The sequence below is a fragment of the Bombus flavifrons genome, chromosome 10 (assembly GCF_040668555.2).
Source record: "Bombus flavifrons isolate JBK064 chromosome 10, iyBomFlav1_principal, whole genome shotgun sequence".
In the NCBI taxonomy this organism is placed as follows: Eukaryota; Metazoa; Arthropoda; class Insecta; order Hymenoptera; family Apidae; genus Bombus; species Bombus flavifrons.
The window spans coordinates 13,248,031-13,269,825 of record NC_138451.1 but is presented as its reverse complement, the minus strand read 5'-3'; the positions used below and the strand labels follow the sequence as shown (position 1 = coordinate 13,269,825).

The 21,795-nt window shown below is 40.2% G+C and overlaps 2 protein-coding genes across 3 annotated transcripts in view; one reads left to right on the top strand and one right to left on the bottom strand.

The window, feature by feature from the left end:
- The window catches only part of m (zona pellucida domain-containing protein miniature), a 59,184-nt gene that overhangs the window by 20,694 nt on the left and 16,695 nt on the right, over positions 1-21,795 (bottom strand). Inside the window, exon 1 of one of the 2 annotated variants that reach the window (XM_069121840.1) lies at positions 3,337-4,280. The exons of the other annotated variant lie outside the window; for it this stretch is intronic. The gene's annotated coding sequence lies outside the window, so the exon portion shown is untranslated. Of the gene's footprint in view, positions 1-3,336; positions 4,281-21,795 lie in introns of those variants that run through there. 2 annotated transcript variants of the gene reach the window in all.
- Sol1 (CUB domain-containing protein Sol1) overlaps positions 18,736-21,795 on the top strand; it is a 549,725-nt gene continuing 546,665 nt past the window's right edge. Inside the window, exons 1-3 of the mRNA XM_069121832.1 lie at positions 18,736-18,843; positions 19,798-19,865; positions 20,004-20,122. Of these exons, the coding sequence (XP_068977933.1) occupies positions 20,099-20,122 (24 nt within the window). The 5' untranslated portion in view covers positions 18,736-18,843; positions 19,798-19,865; positions 20,004-20,098. The remainder of the gene's footprint in view (positions 18,844-19,797; positions 19,866-20,003; positions 20,123-21,795) is intronic.

Genomic DNA, 21,795 nt, shown 5'->3' with positions numbered 1-21,795 from the left:
TCAGGAAGCAGTTACGCGTGCACCGTGTCTTCGGGTACCCTTAATAAAACCGTAACGTCTGACGAATGGCACGAGATCCTCCGACTAATCGTTTCGTGTAAATTATTAGACAACCGGCAGTCGTCTAACGCGCGTTGCTCAATCGAGTAAGGTAATTTCAAATTTTATCGAAAAATAAGCAGACGCAGACGCTAATGAATTTAATGATATACCGAGAATGGAAGTGATTTAGAAACCACATGTTTCTTCGGTTATTATGGCCATTCTTTTTACGTGACTTTTATTACGGGTTTTACACAACTTATTCTAGTCCGGTTACTTTCGCGAGCACTGCTTCGAATTACTAAATGGCCCAAGAATTTCCTGGGATTTTTTCCCATACGCACCGCTATGACATTTGGTAACCAAATGATTCATTACGTTTGATTACTTTCATACCTTGAACTATTAGAGAAACTTGTCATAGGTCAATTAGTATGAAAAATTTGTCATCGACCATCGTCATTATAGATGCGAAAGAAGCTGTTGGAAAATGTCTATTGCTAACATTGATGTTCATGCGTGTTTGGCATTATAAGTTCAAACTTGGAACGAAGACCCTTGGAACGATCCAGGAGATTTATGCGATATTTCAAAGTGATTGTGAGTACGTGATCGTACTCGTCGTGCTCGGGAAAAGTAGTTCAAAGTATTCAAAACGAGGGTTGAGAAACTCGAGCATGAACCGAGAAAAGTACTGTTTCGGTATCGGTGATGACGATGGATACCGATAAAGATCCAAAATGCTAGTTTCAAGGTTTCGCGTTACCGAAGAAAAAAATCTAGATCTATTCTACAAAATCGGAAAAGGTGTACAAAGTTGAAAACTGGTTGCCCTATTAACTTAATGGGTGACGAAGACCAAGATCAAGACGACGCGAGACTGCAACAGAAATTCTGTTACACAGAAGTATTTCTGGATACAGGACCTTGGATCGTCTGTGTATCTTTTTACAAGAAAAGATAAAAAATGGTGGAACACATAAATAACACACTTATATCATATTGGGAAAAGATTGTTAAATTTGTCGATGACTCTTTAATTTAATCGACCAAAAAGACTGGCATATTACTAAAATACTTTAATGCATCTAGTAAGTCCTCGGCAGTCGATAATACTTTACACTTCGAGCTGTTAAAAATGAAAAATATCAAACGCTTCGATACAGGGCACCGATTTCTGTTTTAAGATGAAGTCGTGAACGTTTTATAGCCGATCGTTCGTCTGGAATTTTTATGTCGATTCTATTCAATATACTCTTTCGATTAAATCGATTAGTTAAATAACTAATCAGTGGCAAATTTACGGCTTTCGACAAAAATACATTGCACACATTATCAAAGGATAATATACTTTGGTATATAATATCCTTTTACAATCGAATAAACAAATTCTGTCTTTACGGTTCTGAGTGGAGGAAGAGAAAAACGCAGTCTTTCTCTCTCAAATATAAACTTCGAAGTCTTCGAAGAATGCTCGTTGCAATTAGGTCTACGATGACATAAAATCGATCGACTCGGAACATCTTCGAAACGAATGTTCGGCCAGCGTCGAAATGTAGGCAGATGTATAAAGTTCTTTTGCTTATGCGTGTGAGTATATTTGAAGTCGGCCTGTGTATCGAACGAACCTGAATCGGTCTCCCTAGTCGACCTTCTTCCCAGAATCGCATAATAGCTCGGTAGCTGCATCTATATGCAACGCGTTGATACAACTCAAACTCGTCAAGAGTGCAAAGAATTCGGCTATTCGCGAAACGTGGCACGAATGACACGCTTCGTTAACGCGAAAAGCAACGTTGTGCGACTTGGATTTTCCTAAGACCGATTGTCCCGATTGCGGGAGGATTCCGGAGACGCGCTACATCTTACATCAGGTGTTTCCGCGCGAGGAAGTCTGCAATTCTGTTACGTTCTCCGAATCATCTTAGACGCAATCGTGGATTCTTTAATCTTTTTATCGGCAACGAGTTTCTTAAGTTTGAGAAAATATAAAAGAACCGTTATCTATATGCATATTTCTGATTTTACGTGGATGTCAAAGTATTTTTTGTAACGCTAAAGATGTTTTTGCTCGTTAAGAAGAGTGAAACTGCGACACAAAGAAGATAAGGATCGTAGCAAAGTTAAGCTTCCTAGGATTTGCGAACGTGTACGTGAACGTCATCCGTTTTTCACCGTCCCTCGCACGTGGGAATCTCGACTTTGCGACCAGATAATCTTTATCGCGTGTCGAGACATCGTTGAACTAAAAGGTTCGCGCGATTCTGTCAGCTTACTTCTTCGAGCTTAACGAAAATTTAGATCGTTGGCGTTTCTCATCGATTTTCTGATATTTCGTCGTCGCATTTCTCCGGTTAGAAGGTTGACAGTGTCCTTAACATGGACTAAAGACGCACTAACCGAGTATTCGTTGGACCGCTAACCGGAATGCGCGAGCGCTAACTCTTGAGCGTCTCGAAGCTCCGCGAAGCGGTTGGGTGCTCGACTCCGACGATGAATAAGAGCAAGAGAGGCCGACGTAGAAGAAGGAGAGACACGGATAGCGAGAGAAAAAGAGAGAAGAGAGTGGAACAGAGGCCCGCGGGAATGGAGCCTCCGTGCTCGCGATTGAAGAAGATGGCAAATGAGCGAGACAAAGAGGATACCAGGGAGTAAGAGAGAGAAAGAGAGAGAGAGAGAGAGAGAGAGAGAGGGAGAGAAAGAGACGGTCTCGAAGTACGTGGAGATTCGAGGCACATTGCGCCCAGACCAGCGGCACGAAAATTTGGTGAGGCCTCCTTGCCTGCGGACCGACCACATTCCCTCCCCACCCGATTTCCTCGTACGAGAACCTTATCCGCCTGGCTGTTTCGCCGTGGTCCACTCTATCCGCGTGCGCGTTTATATCGACAGCCGGATCATCGGCCCGGTTTGCATTAACTGTCGCAACCGCGCAGTCCCGCTTGAATGGGAAACCCGTTAAACGAAAACGAACGGCCCATGAAGGAATTCTTTTCCAGAGTTACGACACCTAACATCTCGAGGATCGTTTCCGTTGACGTTTCGTCTAGTTCACGCAATCTATTTCGGCAGATTCATTAGGAACAGCAACAGGATAATTTCGAATAATTTTCTAATTAATAGGAATTTTCGTGAGATCGTTAGTGGGAAAGAGACAAGTTTGACTTTATTTCTGCCGTTTAAGACTTGGAGCGCGAATCGAAGGATCAGAGAGTTTTGTTTCGAATCGACGATTGTTCGGTTACGAGGAAGGTTAATATTTCTCGTGAATTAGTTTACACGAATAAGGCTCACCTAGCGATCGCGGAGTGCGTGCGGAGTCGCCACGTGTTAGCTGCAGCTTAGCGGCTCCTCGTGCCGCATCCCGGCAGCCGCGTTATCGCCTTATCAAGCCCGCCTTCTGCCCTTGTCGCGTGTTAAGCTTGGCCGTGCGTGTTCTTTGGCACTGGCCCCTCCTCTTGTTACGTTCGCACACTAATCGTTAGATCCTGCGTTTGAACCACCCAACGATCGACGGAGCACCGTTTATCATCGACACCGGTCGTCGTTCGTATTTTCGGTAATTATTCTCCGTGTAAAATTATTCTCGATACGATGAAACGAGATCCGTCACTCAACACAATTCACCGGTACCGCGACTTTTCTGCGTGGCGTTTACATCGATTCAATCGCGACGATCGCGCGACGACAACAGATGATCGCTCTCGAGTGGCATACCGCGAATTGGGGCAAACGATCCGATCGGTAACTGTGATTATTCGCGCGGCTCGTTCAGCGGTCGTTCAATGAAGAGTAACACAAAGAGTCCATGAAATATCGTATTTCTCACGGCAAAGAGTCTGTGAACCGATAGTTCTGTTCCGTACGATGGTTTTGCGCTAGGGAAAAGATCGCGCGTGATACAGAGACACGACGAGAGAGAACGAAAATCAAACTCCCGTTCGATCGTAGCCGATGCTGCGACTGAGCATCGATAACGGCAGTGTGGTACCGGTAACGGCAACGGCAGCAGCAGCAACGACAAGTAGTGTATCCGCCAAAAGATCCGCGACGTACGTTCGTCAATTTGTCCTCTCCTCCGCTACTACTACCTCCACCTTTCCTCTCTTACTCTTTCTCGCTCTTTTTCTTTCCCCCCCTTTTCTATCCTTCTTTTTCACCCTGCTCTCCCTTTCTCTGTTCCTCCACTTACGAGAGAATACGTAACCACACTGGTTTACGGTTCCGTTCGCGACGAAGATGTTCTGCGGACTGATAACCTGCCGTCTACTTACCTCCGGCAAGCGCCCCTAACGCGCCGAACTCCCTAGCACGACAGGTGCTCCGAAGGAGGAGTGGGAATAAGAGGATGGTCTCGCGGAGGGGACAGGGATAACCTACTCGTAGCGGCGGCAGCAGCAGCGGCGGCGGCGGCGGCGGCGGTGGTAGCTCTTGCCGGCGTATACGCATTGCGAGAGAGAGAATGAGAGGCGATTACGAGGAACGGAGAGAGGGAGGGTTGGGAAAGAGAGGGATGAGAAAGGAGAAAGAGACGGGGAGAGCTGGACGACGACGGCGGCGGCGGCGGCAGGCCGTGCAACCAGCACCGAGCAGACCGAAGAGAAGAGGGCAACGACACCGCATCGCGGGTCGGTGGGCTTCGACACATTTACCGAAAACTACATCGTCACCACCGTCACCGCCACCGATGCCGCCGTTCGGATTCTCCGAATCTCTCGATAATTGATCGATCGATCGACACCTGACCGTCTGTCGTACGATAGATGGAATTTCAACGTACCCCTTTAACATACTGTTATCTACTAAAGCGCTATTTCAAGATTTAACGAATCCAACGAAACAACTCACGTTGGTTTATAGGTCGACGATGTTTCGAAAAACCAGTAAAGGTGTCTTACCTTTCAAAGTAGTCTTTGATCGTCCCTTCGGAATCAAGAATCTCTCGTGATCCGAGTTCACGCCTTTTCGTTAGGTTTATAGGCTCTCGTGAGTTTCGCACGAGAAGGAACGCTAGAAACCAGGGTGCTGGGATTATCATTATTTAGGGAGACGTCGGGTGGTCATTCTCGATCGTTGGCCTCTTTGGGGCACGGCCATTTCGTAGCCGGGCCGCGTTTTCCATCTCCCACCCTCCCCTCATCTTTGCCGCTATCGCGCCACCTCATCCTTCTCATCCTCTTCCTCCTTCGCTCTTACCCTTCTCTTCTTTCTCCTGTTCGTCTTCTCCCGTAGTCTTATACGTACATGCTTCGCCCTTTTTCTTCCTTTCGTTCATACCTTTTCTCTTTCTTCGACTAGGGCAGCTCCGGGAACAGTGATATCTCGAGAACGATCTGCGATGTGACCCTTTCCTCGTTGCGTTCCACGCTCGGCGAGTCGCGATGACTATTTGCGAGGATATATCGACTGCGATCCCACATCGTTAATCGAATCGTCATCCTCGACGTTTACAGAACCTATTACTCGTTTCACGTTCTACCGTTTGATCGACCATGATTTTCAATCTTCCGCTTTTTTCCATCGCCAATCCACGCCGCGCAGCGCTAGATGGACAGGGTTGCGTTTCAAACTATCATCCGTCATTTTTCTTCCAGTCGTTATCGATTCGCTTTTTCTCCTTATCAATATTCCTTCTATTCGTCTATTTTCATTCTTGCAGTTGCGGCTTCTCTCGTTCTTCGCGCTTCGTATTCGTTCGATATCCAAACGACATCCCCCATCGATCATTCCCTCTTTTCCCGATTTCCGTGTAACTCAGCTAACCGTTAATCGTGACACATTCTTCGCGATAAAAATTGTCGAACCAAGTAAATATGATAATTAATTCAAACGATTAGTTCGACGCCGATAAATATTCATCGGTTAGTTCGCATAGCGCGTGTTACATGCTTCACCCTTCGTCGCTGATTTTCAGCGCGACTCGCGAGAAACAGCTTTGGAGAGCTACGTCGATGGGCGAGTACGGGCAACGTTCGACGAAAAAAGAAACATTTTCCGTTTTCAAGATCGCGCTAAAAACCCGATGCAGTCTCTAGCGCGCGTTCTGAGAAGGATCGGGGTCGCGGGACGTCGGCACAAGCGTTCATGTACGCGAGAAGATGCGATGCAAGGCGGGGCGAAGTGCGATGGACGATCCGATCCGATCCAAGGCGAGGCCAGGCGAGACAAGACGAGACGAAGATCAACCGAGGCGTCGTCGCCGTGCGCTTAACTCCCCTATAAGGCAGTTCTTCTCTCTTTGCTACCTCTAGTCACCGTTGTCTCCAGGAGTACGATGCCTATAGCGAGGTGTCCCGAACGCGCGCCACGTGATCGCGCATCATCGATTCTCAACGCCTCGAATTTGCTTATTCTCTTATAACTAGGTTTGTGCTTTCGACAAAATCTTCGGATAAGTACGAATTTTTTGATAATTGACTCGCTTCGATTCCGATCGATATATTCCAATGTGAAACGTATCGAATAAAAATCTAATTCATGGCTCGTTGCATTATTTTATATTTATGTACCTATTTATATTCTGTTACACGTATCTACATCTGAATTCGATTTATCGCAAATAAAATGATACAACGTTCGCATAAGCACAATCGTTTGAACCCATACGCGAAGGTTATTTATTTCCACGGTTCGCAAATTTGTATCATTAACTATCTCCTTTCTCTATCGTTTTATGAATGAACGTTCTATATTCGACTGCTTTTAATTATTGTTTTTTATTCGATTCTTTTTACCTTCTTTCCACAATTACTTGTAGATATGAATTATACAAACTTATATTTTCTACAGTCTCATTCTTGTCGTGATATACGCACGCATCAAATATCAATATATGGAAAGAAAGCTGTCTTTTTAAGTATTTTCAAGTAGAAGCGGTATAATAGAGTATAAGTATTGGTAACAGTAATGAAATTTGAATAATTGTGGGGTTTATGTAAAAAAATTTGAGGCTTCTTTTCAAGCCCAAGTAAATGTACAATTTAAGCGAAGATTCACATTTCTGAAAACATATTCCATAGGTAAGGCTGACAATTCATGAATTTTTGTTTGAATGCTAAGAAAGAGCAAAATGTTCCTTTTAAGTAAATATCTCAGGAACGAGGTTTTCCTTGCGGACAGAAAGTAGAAGTTGAATTCAATTGCTTCGAAGACCGTAATCAACTCGAGCAGTATTCCTTACGTGTCACGTATGCAGTAAAACTATATACAACGAGTAATAGAATATTTCGTTATCATTGAAAATAATATCCGTATAGAATATAAGAAAATAATAGCCACTGGTATAAGTACATAATTTAACAGATATACGTACATACGGGTATGCATTACACGAATTCCCTGTAATAAATAGTCGAGATTTCTATGAATTTCTCAGAGGCGAAATTAATCGACTCCGCTTATCACAAAATTATCAATTCCGCATTATGTTTGTCATTGTCGTTTTTCGTATGCATTTTAATTTACGATATTGATCGGCATAGCTTTTCAGCGATTTCATAAATACATATTTATTTCGAGGTTTTCTTAGACACAGAAAGAGTCGTAGCCGATGTATCGTTTTGTTGTCGACTTCTCGGGAAAGTTCTCACGCACGAGAACGGACTCTTTGGCAGCGAGCCGCGATCAAACCTATTCATTGATCCTTGAAACGCGTCAGTAGCCAGAGAGCAGCACAGTTTGGTCGCACGTGGTACGTGAGATGCATTTTCGACTAGTCGTCGTTGCGAAACAGAGCCGCAGACGCCGCTGACCAATAGCTTGTCCCCATGTACCGATGAATTCTCTTTGGTCGCAATACGCATATTAATGAATTGGCACGAAAGGTGACCGTAGTTGAATCACGGCTCGTTCGATCGTCGTTTAGACGGTGTCACGTTGTGTACGCTAATTACTTCTCGGTAACTACTTCCTTGCTAGCTGCCTCGCGTGATTACGCTTGTCCGCTTCAGAGAAACGTCCGGCCCATTAGAATCGTTTTATTCGCTCGAGTCAAGCGAGCCGCAATCGTGTTACTAGTCGATCGTCGACAACGCAAACCCATCGAGACGTCTTCAGGTATCTGAAACTCGCGCGGTCAACTAGCAACCGGAATTTCTTTCGTCTTTTTTACATCATGCAAGAAACGTACAGTAACCTATTGTTCGAGCTACACTTCGGCCACGAACATGCTACGGGAAGTCGATGACGTTTCTTGCGCGCACTTGCGTAAAACTCCTCTTTTTAATCTTGCCGGGATTCTCGAACTTTCATCGTTCTTATCTTAATAAACAACGAGAATTTTCAATGTTTTTAGAAGACTTTAGATTCTTTATTTTTACGATGATCGGATAACGTATTCGTGATTCGCCCAGTTTTATCATAATGTTATTAGTACGTTGCACTTTGGTTTGTCGAATAATGCCCTAGTACTGCGTGCTCATGCCCAACTACTTATAAATGGTTAATCCATAAATCTTTCGAAAAGGACTAAAATCGCGTTCCAAATACGTTTGTTAAGCACGCGTTGTGTGTTATTAGTTCGTATATCGGAATTCAACGACGGCAGATGATAATGACTTTGTATCCTATGTAGAGCGATCATAGGTATTGAATCGAGGGATTTGACTGAGTTTCGCAATTATTCAAGCGTGAAGTAGAATAAATTTCGGCAGACGCGAAACCTTTGCAGGGCCAACGTCAACCATGACTCATTCATCTATGCTATAGAAATCATAGGTACAGGCTCTCGAAATTGCCGCTGCGGGCGATTTAACGAAACGTAACTAACAGTGGACAAAAAATTGCTCGGTGTCTATATCACGCGAACGGAGAATCGATCAAACTGATCGTTTTCGCGAGGTCGTTTTATGCATGTATAATTCGTGTATAGTTGGCTCAATTTTTCGTAAAAACTGATACATATTAATCCATTATATTTTCAAACAGCTAGTACTTCGACTATTCTTAGAAACGTATTTCACTACGTATTACGTATAACGCATAACTTGTAATTTCTATATACATTTTCGGATTGGTTTCAAATTTGCTACCGTAATCACGATAATAGTGTCTGATCGCAGTGTTAACGAGATTTCAAGAAGCTTCGTACAATGCACGTAATATATTCTTAAAAAATTTCTATAGTAAGTGTTCGAGTAGTTTCGCGAGTGAGCACTGTACGAGAAGTTAATCTTACGCGAAGATCAGATTTTCAAGCAAAACCATGGCAACACTGATACTTTACAATTCCATTTTCGATAAATTGGTTTTCTCGCGCAGAAGGATATCGAGTGCAGAAATAGACGAGAGTATAGTCTCGATATCCTGTTTCTCGTAGCTTGAGTTACCAGATACCTTTTGCGCCTCGGGTGACATATAGCTATATAAGTGGTACACAGGTACCACTAAACTTCGGCCAGGATTCAAACCGGCCAGGTTTCTGACCAAGACCTCGCGGTAACTTACGGCTACGTGCTTTCCATGTATAGGCGTGGAGTGTTCGTTTTCAGGTCAAAAGTTTGAAAGTGGTGCACACGTCGCGGATTCAGCTACTAACGCGAACCACGTTGGATGCCGAGTTCACGAGGCATTGGGCCGACGACTCTTGAGACATTCAAACTGCGTTGTACACGGACGTGTCTGCACGCGAGTTGCATTCGAGATAGTCATGCTTCGAGCTAGTTTCTAGGCGGATCAAAACCGTGATATACGTCTCGTCTACGATTTAGCACGGAACTCATTGCTTATTGGCGCGGATCATGCAGTTTTCTAGATGAGTGGCGCAAGTAAGAGAGAGAAAGACAGAGAAAAGAAGGAGGCTGAAAATTACTTTCGCACGATTTCCCCTCGGGTCCAAGGACGATCGATGTCAAGGTCGTACACTCGCGAATCTTGAGCCAAGTGGAAGAAGACACCCATCGGCGCAACGAATAAGGCAATCGCGAGATGCTCACCGGAATAAACTCTCTTCAACTCTGTGTCGTACATGGAGTGATGGGGACATGGCAACGTGCTTTTACGATAATTCAAGAAACACTTTTCAATCCACGCTTACGATCTCTTGATATTCTCACTTTCAACGATTCTTCTCGCATTCGTTGATCGAGGTACAGATAACGTGTTCGTCAATTAGCAACGTGGTTCTCTTTGTCATTTTACGAGATGCGTATGAATAATTCAATCGTGAAGTCGATGTAGACATTTTCAGACAGAGTCAACTTGGTACGTGGCAGTAATTTTCTCACTGATTTGATTCAAAAATTTCTAATCAATTTATTAGGCAGTAAACTTTAATGCACGGCTATGAAATATTACGATAAACGAAGTATTTCGTTTACAAGTTTTCAGATATCTGTGGCTTGTATGACAGTATAAGATCCGGTTTCACAAGTTCACACGAGGTCGTTTTGCACGAATGTTTCTAATACATTCTTGTAAAAAAGACACCTCCATTCTTATAGCTATATATTTAAGTACATATTTCTAAATTTCAATTACAACAGTAAAGCGGGTAGAATAGTAAATTTCCAATAGAAAACGATGTAAATGTGCGATGTACGTACTTTAAGGATCAGCGATTTTTATTCGGGTCGATATTATTACTTGACTCCGTTGCGAGTGGACGACTTTATTTAGCACTTTCCATTAGTTAGCAACCATAATCTTTCCCATCGCGCTCATCTAAAATTCCACGATCTCTATGCACCGGTGATCGTAATGCCTCCACCGAAATCAGAAATCAGGAACAACCGGATGTAGAAGTATTTTATACGTGTCGTGCACTTGGCAGGTATGTATGTAGAACGAAGTGGAGTAAATCGGGCGCATTGCCACGAATAATATGACCCTGACTACGCATTAAAATTCGCGTCCATTTTCTGGCTCCCATGCGCGTGTGCTATTCAGTTTCGGCGTTAATAGAGAAATTATGGAGAATTGATGGGAGCTTTTTTGCTTCAACATTTATAAACTGGTATTCGGATTTGCTTATCGAGCCATATAGACGGTAATTTCCTACGATAATTTCCTACGGTAATTTCCTAGCTTGCGTCTAGCATTTCTAACGCGAAGGAATTTAATTTATTCTGACGTGTGAAAGACGTAGCTAGAAGGGATCGAGGTTTAAGACTGTATAGAAAAGTAATTGCAAGCGAGCTACGTCTTTAGTGGGATATTAACGCGATTGATGATTCTGAAACGATCTTTTATACATGCGGAATCGCTCTTGACCCACTCTCTCTGGTATGTGATAATGGCTAGTAAATTTATGACTATAACGCGAAGCCGGATATTCGGCTTTTCGCCTTCTACATGCTCAATGAGAACTGCGGAAGCAATATTTTCTCGTTGTTAGCTCTGACTCTTTCGAGACACTTGCAGTGGCTACAAACAGCATCGACACTATTTTCCAATGAAGGGGTTCTTTTATGGAATAATTAAAAAGCGTTCGGTGCTACAATAAATACAATGGTGTCTCAATATTTTTTGCAGTCACCGTATATTATCTACTTCCTTTTTTCATTTTCGTTACAATTCCAGTTGTCCATGTAATTGTTGTTACTATCGTCGAGTGCGGACTTGTACATCGTTTGCACAAATATTTTTCAAAGTTCCTCGTTCCATTTCTCCAGTTGCTTCCATATATTTCCGTCTATCTCTTACCTGCTGCTATCTTAAGTAGCTACTATCTGGAAGATCATTTGTTGGCGGGAACTACCAATAAACGTGAACGCGTGCCACGATCATGTCGAAGATTAAGAGTCCTTCTTGCAGACTCTGGCTCGGCATTCTGAATCGGTTAGTCAGTATTCACTATGCACGAGCCGAACGTAGAAAACATTTATTGTCTGCAAATCGTTTCGTTGTAAGGTTGAATTAGCCATTTTAAAGCGGCAGTCTGTTATTGAAGTATGCGAGAATGGGGGACCAAGAAGGAAGAAAAGGATGAATTGACGCTCGCAAACACGTCGTCGTCTGAGTGGTAGCCTATTATTTGTGTAGCTCGCGAGTTAGCTTCGTCCATTACTTCGCATTAACAGAGTGGTCTGTTTCTTCTTCATTTCCTTTGCACTCTTCTTCGTTCTCTCTCTTATGTCGTTTCTCATCTCGCAGACACGTTGCAGGTAGGCTTGTCCCACGATGCAAAAAATGCTTTGTCGAATTCACTCCAGATTCATCATTCTGCTGTGACTCGAACACGCAATTTGGATATTACCGGTTACACTTTAAGCTCTTTTTTCGACGCACGAGTCTTCAAAGTGCGCGGGAACAGCTAATCGCATAAACGCTTATGGTGATTAAGCATGTCGAGCTTATAGCTGTTGTTGTTAACGTACGGTGCAACTTAAATGCTATTTTAAGAGGAATTTTCCAGTCGGCTACATAGTATTAACAATTTCCTTCCCATTTATTTAATTTACATTTTACTTGTCTAATTACTGACACAATAGTAAAATAGTATTTACAGTACTAGTAGACAGTTTTATTATAACATACGAGGAATGATTTTCTTTCACTGCTACACTTTACCGTTACCTTTATGACAATTATGCAATATATATTTTTCTACATTTGTCGTTTGAATCATTTAAGTTACCTATTTATTAAATTATGTTTAACAATTGCTGTAATTGTAATTAGCCTTTCACGGGAAAAGAATTTTACGGAGCACGATGTTTTAGAATCATAAAACCGAGATAAGTTAATTTCGCGTCATTAAAGCAGCTGACGTTAAAAGCAATAGTACCATTCGATAAGCTAAAATCATAAAAGAATCTCATCCATATTCATTTATCGGTAAACAAGAAACAAGCTATTATTTCATAAACGTACAATCAGTAAATAAAATGTCAACACGAGAAAAGGTATTTACTCGACACATGCGTAAATAACGCGAACGATAGTGCGCTAGTGGTTTAATATCTTCTTCGGTCACGTAATAGTCTGTATCGGTTTTACCGGCACAATCGAGACCCGCATAGATTCTATTCCGGTAGGACGGACGGGTAAAGGCTATAAAACATATCGATGCTTAATCCTGTCAGACGCCTCGGGTGTCAGCGTGACAACGCAAATAGCACGCAACCCGGCCAGTATAAACTGGAAAACTATAGCTGTGGCGGATACGTATCCAGGTGAGTTTCAGCATCGTTTCAAAGATTTCTGCATCGCCTCGGTGAATTTATTGATGATGGTCGCGCGTGATTCGATCCAGCTGGTTAGCACTGTTAGCAGGATATCTCGATTACGGGGAACGAGTTTAGATCCGCGATAGCGGCGAGCTAATTATACGTTGATACGCGCGCGTACACGCATCAGAAAGACCGCTAAGAAGCACGTGCCGGCTGTCTCCGGCGGCTGCAATCTTCCGCGCGGCCGATAGGTATGCCTATTTACCGAGTAGTTGAAATGCGATGGTAATAGCGTGACAGCAAGTGAGACGAATGTTAGGCATGACGTCGCACGTGCGCGTCAGCGCTATCCACTGAACCCGCCGTAGGCGTACCTGGTATCCGCGCCATGGACGTGCCATTAATTAGGTACATCGGGCATCGGGGAGGCCTTTAACGGTATACAGAGAGACACGTCGCCATTAACGCAAACGCCCCGACGATTCGACGCCGATCGCTCGTTAACGGAGAAGGGGCCTAGGAGACTATGCGATCGCGAGAGGTCACGCCTCACGACACGTGGGAAAAAAGACGGCCTCGCTGTCTCGGTAAATATAGGCGCAGCCCGACGTAGCCGCGGTAAAAATTGCCAGACGGGGCATGTTCCGAATAACAGTAAAAGAGCGGTTTATTTGCATTTCGCTTGTAAATCACCTGGCCGGCTTCTCTTCGCCCAGCGCCAATTCACCATTCCGAGCTTGATTTTGACACTTTCAGATACAGGTACTGTTTCTGTGACCATGCTTCTTGGAAATATATCGTCGCGAGCGTTTCGTTTCGATAGCAAGAATGAAATTAAATATAGATTCGAATTCATTAACAGCAAATGGACGTTTCAGAGATAGCTATACGATTGCTCATCCTGCTGTACATTTACCAAGCGGTTTTACGAATTTTTTCTCTTTCGTTGAGAATATCGATCGCTATGACCTATTTTCTCATATAATTCTTTTTTATTTTTGATTTTTGATACAATCTGTTACTCGAAGAATAAAAATGTATGTAAAAAGATAGTGGGTAATTTGATACGAATTATTTTTTCGTAACCCCATTATCGTTCTGTATCCATTGTTTGATAAGAATTCAGTAAGCAAATACCGAGGGACACGCAGTCTCTCGAGTGTCTTTACGATTGTACACATGGTAGCCGATCCAACTCCACTTCGATCTGAAAGACAGCAATAATTTCTTTGGCCAGTAACCTGGTTGCTACCGTCCAATTCCGAGAATCATGGATCAATCGGATTTCTAACCAATTGGTTTGACGATCGTAAGTCGTGCATGGTATCGTCGCCGGATCTCGACACGAGTTTAGCGTTCTCTTCCTACGGAAAGGGGGACGCGGCAGGGAATGGAAAATGGAATTCCTCGTAAAGACAGCGGTTAAAATTATAACCATTTAACGACTGTGAGAACAGAGCGTAGAACGTCGATGCGTACCGAGAGCACTGAAAGAACGTATCGGGAGATAAAGAGTCGCGGACAGAAGGGGACGAAGATAGACCTCTCTTGTCCGTGGCATTGTGCGTCCGGTGGCTGTCCAGAGCTACGTTTCTTGCTCAAAGTAGCAACACGCAGGAGCCACGCTGCTTCTTGGAGGCCGCTCGGCTCTCCTTCCTGCGCGCGCGCGACGCTCGCACCTGCCAACTAACTAGTCGAACCTGATTAAACTCTGCCCTGTGTGTCGTATGACATGCCCCTGTACTCCCCTTGCCATAACCATCTCCACCTCCACTTTCTACTTCCCGTTACCCCCTTCTCACTCAGTACCTTCAGTCATGTCCTCACCTCTTTCCCTGTTCTCCTTCCCTGCATTCGTTCTATGATTAAGGCTCTCCTTCTCTTATTCCCCCGTCTCTCTTCCCTTTTCTTACCGTTCCTTCTTCTCTCATTCGTATCTCTCCCGTTCTCTCTCTTTCCGTCACGATCCCCTTTTTTCTCTCTACTTGGTTCGCTTCGATCGATCTCGTACCGTTCGGTAAGACGGGAGAAGAATTACAGGATCACCGATACCATATCTGATCTGCGCGCGATCTCCTCGCCGAGAAATACGTCCGAGTTGGCCAAATGCCTCTTCCCGATTCGTTACACCGTGAGATGGTTTACTCGAGATTAGGAAGCGCTACCTTTTCCTATGGAATTGCAAAGGACCGCCTTTCAGGGGATCCTGCTTTCTTTGTTACTGCCACTTTTCCATTTGCTCGTTCAAGTCGATCTCGATCATTCCAGATGATCCGTGATGTCGCGACGGACGAAGTTAGGTTTAGCTACTTTCATAACATACCATTCAAATTTCTCTATTTTGGATTCAGTTAACCGGATATGCGATGCCACGAACACGTTTAGTAACGCTTTCGAATCTTTCTTGTTTCGAATTTTAGAAAGAAATTCTTATACATTCGAAATGACGCAGAATATATTTTTGTTTGTTCTCGTTAAATTTGGTTTATAGGAGTATTTCTCGGATTTATTCGAAATTATTAATCCTGCTTCGTGCATTCAAAACTTCTAATTGAAAGATTCTTTTAAACCTTAATTTTGAAGGTCAAGATTACTATTGTGATGCTACAGATAGGATATAATGCAGTACTTCAGAAATCAGAGAGTCCCTTGGTAAATAGTAAAACGTGATTCATGGATGGGTCGAACATTCGACCAATCCCTGACGTTTGTTTCGACTAATTTGATTAGACGATTAACCGCGCCCGACATTCGGTTCAGTTTGATTAGACTCGACACGACGCACGTCGTAACGAACTCGACGAAGCGGCGCTCGATACAAATGAGAATTACGCAAATTCGCCGGTGCAATTTATCGAGACTTCAATAGTAATTTTTAAAGCCCGTCGTTTGAACGTTAGTTTACGAGTTATATGTACAGTTCGAATTAAAAAAAAAAACAATTTTACCGTCTATGAACCTTGTTTTACAAAACTTAAAAAAGAAACATGACAGTCAGATTAGTTAGAATTGGAAGTAATTCATTAGTGCAAATACGTTATATATATAAATGTGTATAATACGTTAGATTCTAAAAGTAGTAGTTAGATTTTAATACTTGTAAAAATTATGTAATTGAAACAAACAATATTGTAATTTAACATGTGTATGAGATATAAAAGAAAAATTTTAATTTCTGCATCAATGCATGAAAACCTTAGTTTAAATATAAGTATGTATCAACGAATGTGTGATTTAAATCAATCGGAAATATTTCTTTAACATCTTAGTTGTCTAGTCCGAATAGGAAATGAAATTAATTCACTGATACATATGAGAAATGTTTTTACTTTGCCCTTATGAATATCCGCCGCAAATTCGATGGTGGACTTGTACTCCTTTCTTGTATGACCTCTGCATTGTTTGTGAACTCGCTACTGCAAGTGACATTTTACTTGGAAATAAGAATGAATGAAAAACTTCTCTTCCGGGAGTAGTTATGCTCTTTTGCTTTAACAGTATCGAATGCACGCGACGCGGTCCTCGATGAACCGTGTGACTCGGTCACTGCATAACATTGTCGCTACACGCTATGCGTATACGTACGTAAAAAAGTAATCGTTCAAGAGAAAACATTAACATACATATTCTTAATATATTCAGTTGTACCTTGTACAGAATACATTTGAGCCATACTCTGTGAATCTTCGCAGCGATATGCATATGTAATTTGTATTTACGCAATTACTCCTATTTACGTGTAACTTGAATTGTGAAAAATTCCATTCCTTTGTTCCATGTTTATGGCCTTTTGCTCTTTTTTCTATTTATACTTAACGTTCCTCCACGAATAGGAAAGACCGTTTTAATTAACGTATAAAAAAAGTTTTTACATACCAAATTTGTTATTAAACTTGCTATCAGTTTAGTGAAAGTATTAGCAACAATTATTAAATACGAAATAGGTTTTAGGTTAATATATTACTTGTTGACTTACGGAATGTAATTTTAATTAAGAAATTCTTGTATAGTTTGTTAATAACGTCACTCAATACTCCATTGAAAAATGGCGATAGTACATTCGTTGTTTTATAACATCATGCAAACCGTAAATATGAATATTCGTAACATAATTCATAATGTAATCGTAATATAAATTCATAATATAATTGTGAATCGTTATCGAAAACAAAAGATTTCACGGAACGTGTATTTGGAATCAAATTTTCCTTGCAAACTACACATTTGGAAAACATTTTAAGAGTGGAAGAAAATAAATGTTTATCGGGGTAGAAAGCGTACCTGTGATGCCATGATCGAGTGAAACGTAATTCGAATCGCTTGAAATTGAATTAACGAAAGTTGACTGAAAGCTGGAACCGGAAGGGAAAACTATGCTGTATCTTATTAGTCGCACTTCACCATAACTAATTAAGGGGCGTTTTTAATTTAATTTCGATTATGTCCACTCCTGCGGAAATTAGTACGAATTATACAAGCAGCGCCGCATGGCATAAAATCGTCGAACTAATGATTTACCAGGAAGAACTTGTTGCACATTTCGTGAGATGGCGCGCTGTGGCACTTGTTAAACAACGATAGAAGGCATCTCATTAATAACACAGACGAGGTACATAGTATATCTGACACGCAATATATTTACATATATATTTATTGTTACACAATGACGCAAAGCTAAAATTAATTTAAGAATGAAATTATAACAGCTAAACAATATGTAAAATTTATAAACAAAGTTGGCTATCAATAGATATATAATATTATTTCGCTAGTGTGTATTTTCTATTAATTTTTAACTTTAAAATAAATTTCTTTTGAATTGTTATTAATCTATATTTTATAGTAATTTATAAATTTTCTCGATTTATTCTAAGCAGATATTACATACATATACTATAGATATTACTTTAATTCACTTATTCTGTAAATTATTTATATTATTGTATTTATTAAAGAGGAACATTATATCCACTACGCTTAATTATAGCAATAATAATAAAAGAAGACTAGTGACGAACAAAATGTGATTAATATTAACGGTGTAGAAATGGAAGAGGTATCAAACCTTGAAAACTCTTTATAATTATCTGCCTTGAAATTGTTATAGTTTGATGATCACCACGAATTTTTCGACATATAATATTTCAATTTTGCGCGCGGCTTTATATGAAAGAGAAGCCATTTCACTCCAGCCAATCAGGTGTCACTTAAGTGAAGTTTTGGCGCGAACTGTCATAGTACGGGTGAAAATCGTATTATCAACTTGCGTCGTTCTTCGAAGGGTGCGATTTCAATTATATAGTGTTTTTATTAGTATTATATTGTCTTTAATCGAGTATTATCAGGTTCGTTTAATTAATATGTTCTTATTTAGTACTTTGTTAGGTACTGTTAAAGTGAAATTCTATAGTTTTTCCAATTTTCTCTGTTCATTCGTCGTCGATCGGCTGAGTGTCAGTGTTGCCAATGCGTTGTATTACGAACTTTTGAGAGAGGATTTGAATTTGATTTTTATTCCATTTTGACACAATTGATTCAGTTTTATATATTAATCCCAAATTTATGGTTATGATTTATGCAGATGGACATTAGAGATGCGTAGACGAAAACAATTAATGGTGACAATTCGATGACGTCTCATACAAAATGATTTGGAAACGTTGGATTTACTTTAACGAAGATGGAGGTACATGTACGTATTGCTTTTTGATTCACTTGTAATATAATAGATATCCATTTAATATGTAATATTATTAAATTATACATACGTAAATGTATAGTCTATTAACAATCAACAATATATGTACATTCAATTTTTATTATATTTATTCAAGAAATTTGAATAGCCTTCATATTTCAATCATGAATTCTCGGTATTAATATCGCCATTAAGCTTGTATGAACAATTTTTATTATTTTTGAGATAGACTTGTACGATATGCTGAGGAACGTTTTAGTTCAAGATTAGGCGTGTTGTTATTGTGACCACATCGGGTATGTTTAACGAATATTGTTGCTGTCTATTATTAGAGTTTTTTTTTTTTTAACAAACTATCGATAAAGTAAAGAAGAAAAATATGTAAAATTTTCTTCTTTTTCTCCCTTCTCTACCCCTTTTTAATAATACAATTTTACTTTCAGAAAATTTTTGTGACCACGCGCAGTCGGTAGAATCAATGTTTGCTTCGTAACTTCAAATTCTTCGATTCAATTGTCATATGCGAAATTAGAATCAGTGTTTGTTCGGAGACTTAATTTAAACGATACTTAATCGAAATGAACGCGTTAACATTTTTTTATTTTTCATTTTTATGTAAACCTTATCCTTTCTAATATTCGTGTTCGGTATTAAAGTCAGTGCTCAAGAGGATCCAGGTATAATCAGAATCTGGTATATCTGGTATCTGGTATCTTGGTATATTGTATCCTAATTTATTTAAATGATTTTGTTAACTTATAGATTTCAGATCGTTGTATTAGAGCTCCAATTTCTGTAATTATTAAAATTTGGAATGTTTATTTTTAATTTTTATTATTATTAAGATTCTAAATTTAATAGAGTTTCATCTTCTATTATTTCAAACTTCTTAAATAATCAACACTGTGTTTTCAAAAACAAATTGTAATAATCTACTACTTTTTTCAGGTTTTTCACAGTCTCCATTTCCTTATGCTTTCCAGAAGAAATCTGAGGGTGTTCAAGAAGCCAAAAATGTAAGTATTTTTGTAAATTGTACCTTAATTAATTTTACTTCTCACGTACTTTAATTATTATTAATTAAGAAATAAAATTTATATTAGAATTAGTCATATCTTTAAAATTAAAGTCTAATGTCACATGTCTTGGTACAGACTTTTCACAACTTCCCATTTTCCTGTATAAGGTTTGATCGTTCCTTCTTGATGATTGTTTTGGCGATGACTTCCTCTGAATTGCTGCATCATCGATGGCAACGTTTCCGCATCTTATCGTGAATCGCATGTCTTTATATTCCTCTGGTCATCCAATCATGTCGTAGGACAAAACGTTCGAATCGATACGGACGACTGGTTGTATTACGTAGAATTTTTTTCGAGCAAAGTGATCGCGGATATTTATTATATTCGTGAGTAGTAACATTATTTTTGTGTCTTATTTATTAGTTCAGGACAGGTCTTCTTGCACACCGCGTTTTTTTTATGTTAATGTCATGACATTGAGGATTAAAACTTTAATATAATGTTGATCATTAGGACGAGTGATTTATTTTTTTATTTTATTTTTATAAGATACTTCTTCTGCTGCGATTAGAAAGACTTGAGCTTAAATGTAAGTTTCAGCGGACAGAACAATTGCCACAGAAGAGGGCAACTACTAATGGCTTTCCATCCCCTGGATCCTCCAGAACATGGAAAGTCATTTTCGGTATTACTTTGTCACCATGCTTGTTTTTGGTAGTTGTGACAGTAGTCTTTTTTGGCTGATGTCGGTCCACCATCATATTGGCTAGATCGCTGATTGTTATCAGTGTTGCGAAGTAGTACTTACAGGTTGAGTTACAGTTTCGAAGTAATTTAAATTAAAATTGAATTAGAAAAATGTCAATTTTTGATTAACTTTATAGCGTTGCTATTTCTAGCTATCTAGAACAGTTGAAGTAGTTATTATTGAATTTATTTTATGAATTAATATTTCGATACTTTTTTCATTGCCTTTGTTTCAATTACTTTTCAAGTTAATGTTGCCTTAATAAATGATCACGTTTTTTTAGTAGCATTGCGATTATAAAGTGCCTAAATTTTTTCCACCTGCTGCAGCTAAAAAAGATGTACAGAGGTGGTTGTCAGCAGCCTTAACACGACCGCACTGCACTTTCGTAATTAGTGTTGTGTATATTTAAACTCGAGTGCATAGATTAGTACTTATTAGCGTTGCGTACAAGAATTTTCTGCTACAGTTTCGGGAGGTTTCTATTTTGTTTGACTTTTTTCATAATAAAATAATTAATATGGCAAACATACAGAACACTCTTAGCGGTTTGCTCTGAATTTTCTATTGTGTATGTGATTACAGTAATTTAGTGTTGCGAAATGCAAAAGATATTCCACTCTCGGTTTATGTCTTGGTGCTTTCCTGGCTATTTATTTCCTTTTCCCCAACTCTCGTTATTGATATGACACTCATTCTAATAAGTCTCTTCAATTTAAATAGAATATAAGTATCACTTAAAACATTTTATAAGATTATAAAGTTTTAAACAACAATAATTTTTATTACATCTTAATTTTGTTACTACGTTTGCTCTTCTTCAGCCATGGAATTATTATATGTCTTCTAACAATACTGTCGATCCTTTTAGAATCATCCTTACACTAACTACCTTGTAGTTATTACATTCTGAGAAGACGAGTTTCATTTTCTTTCTCGACGTCCTTTGTTTCGCGAGACGCTACATCTTCAGTTTGTTCCACGACATTCGTGGAAAACACAGCTTCTGTCTGGTGACACCCGGAAATTCTTAGTTAATTCTCGTGATTGTAAATCGTTCTTCATGTTAAAGATAAAGGAGATAAGAAAATGTATCGGACGGAATACGTTATACCATGGGTTCAGATGCGAGCGAGGGAGGAGTACATTCTAAAAGCATCTAGGCAATATCCCGTG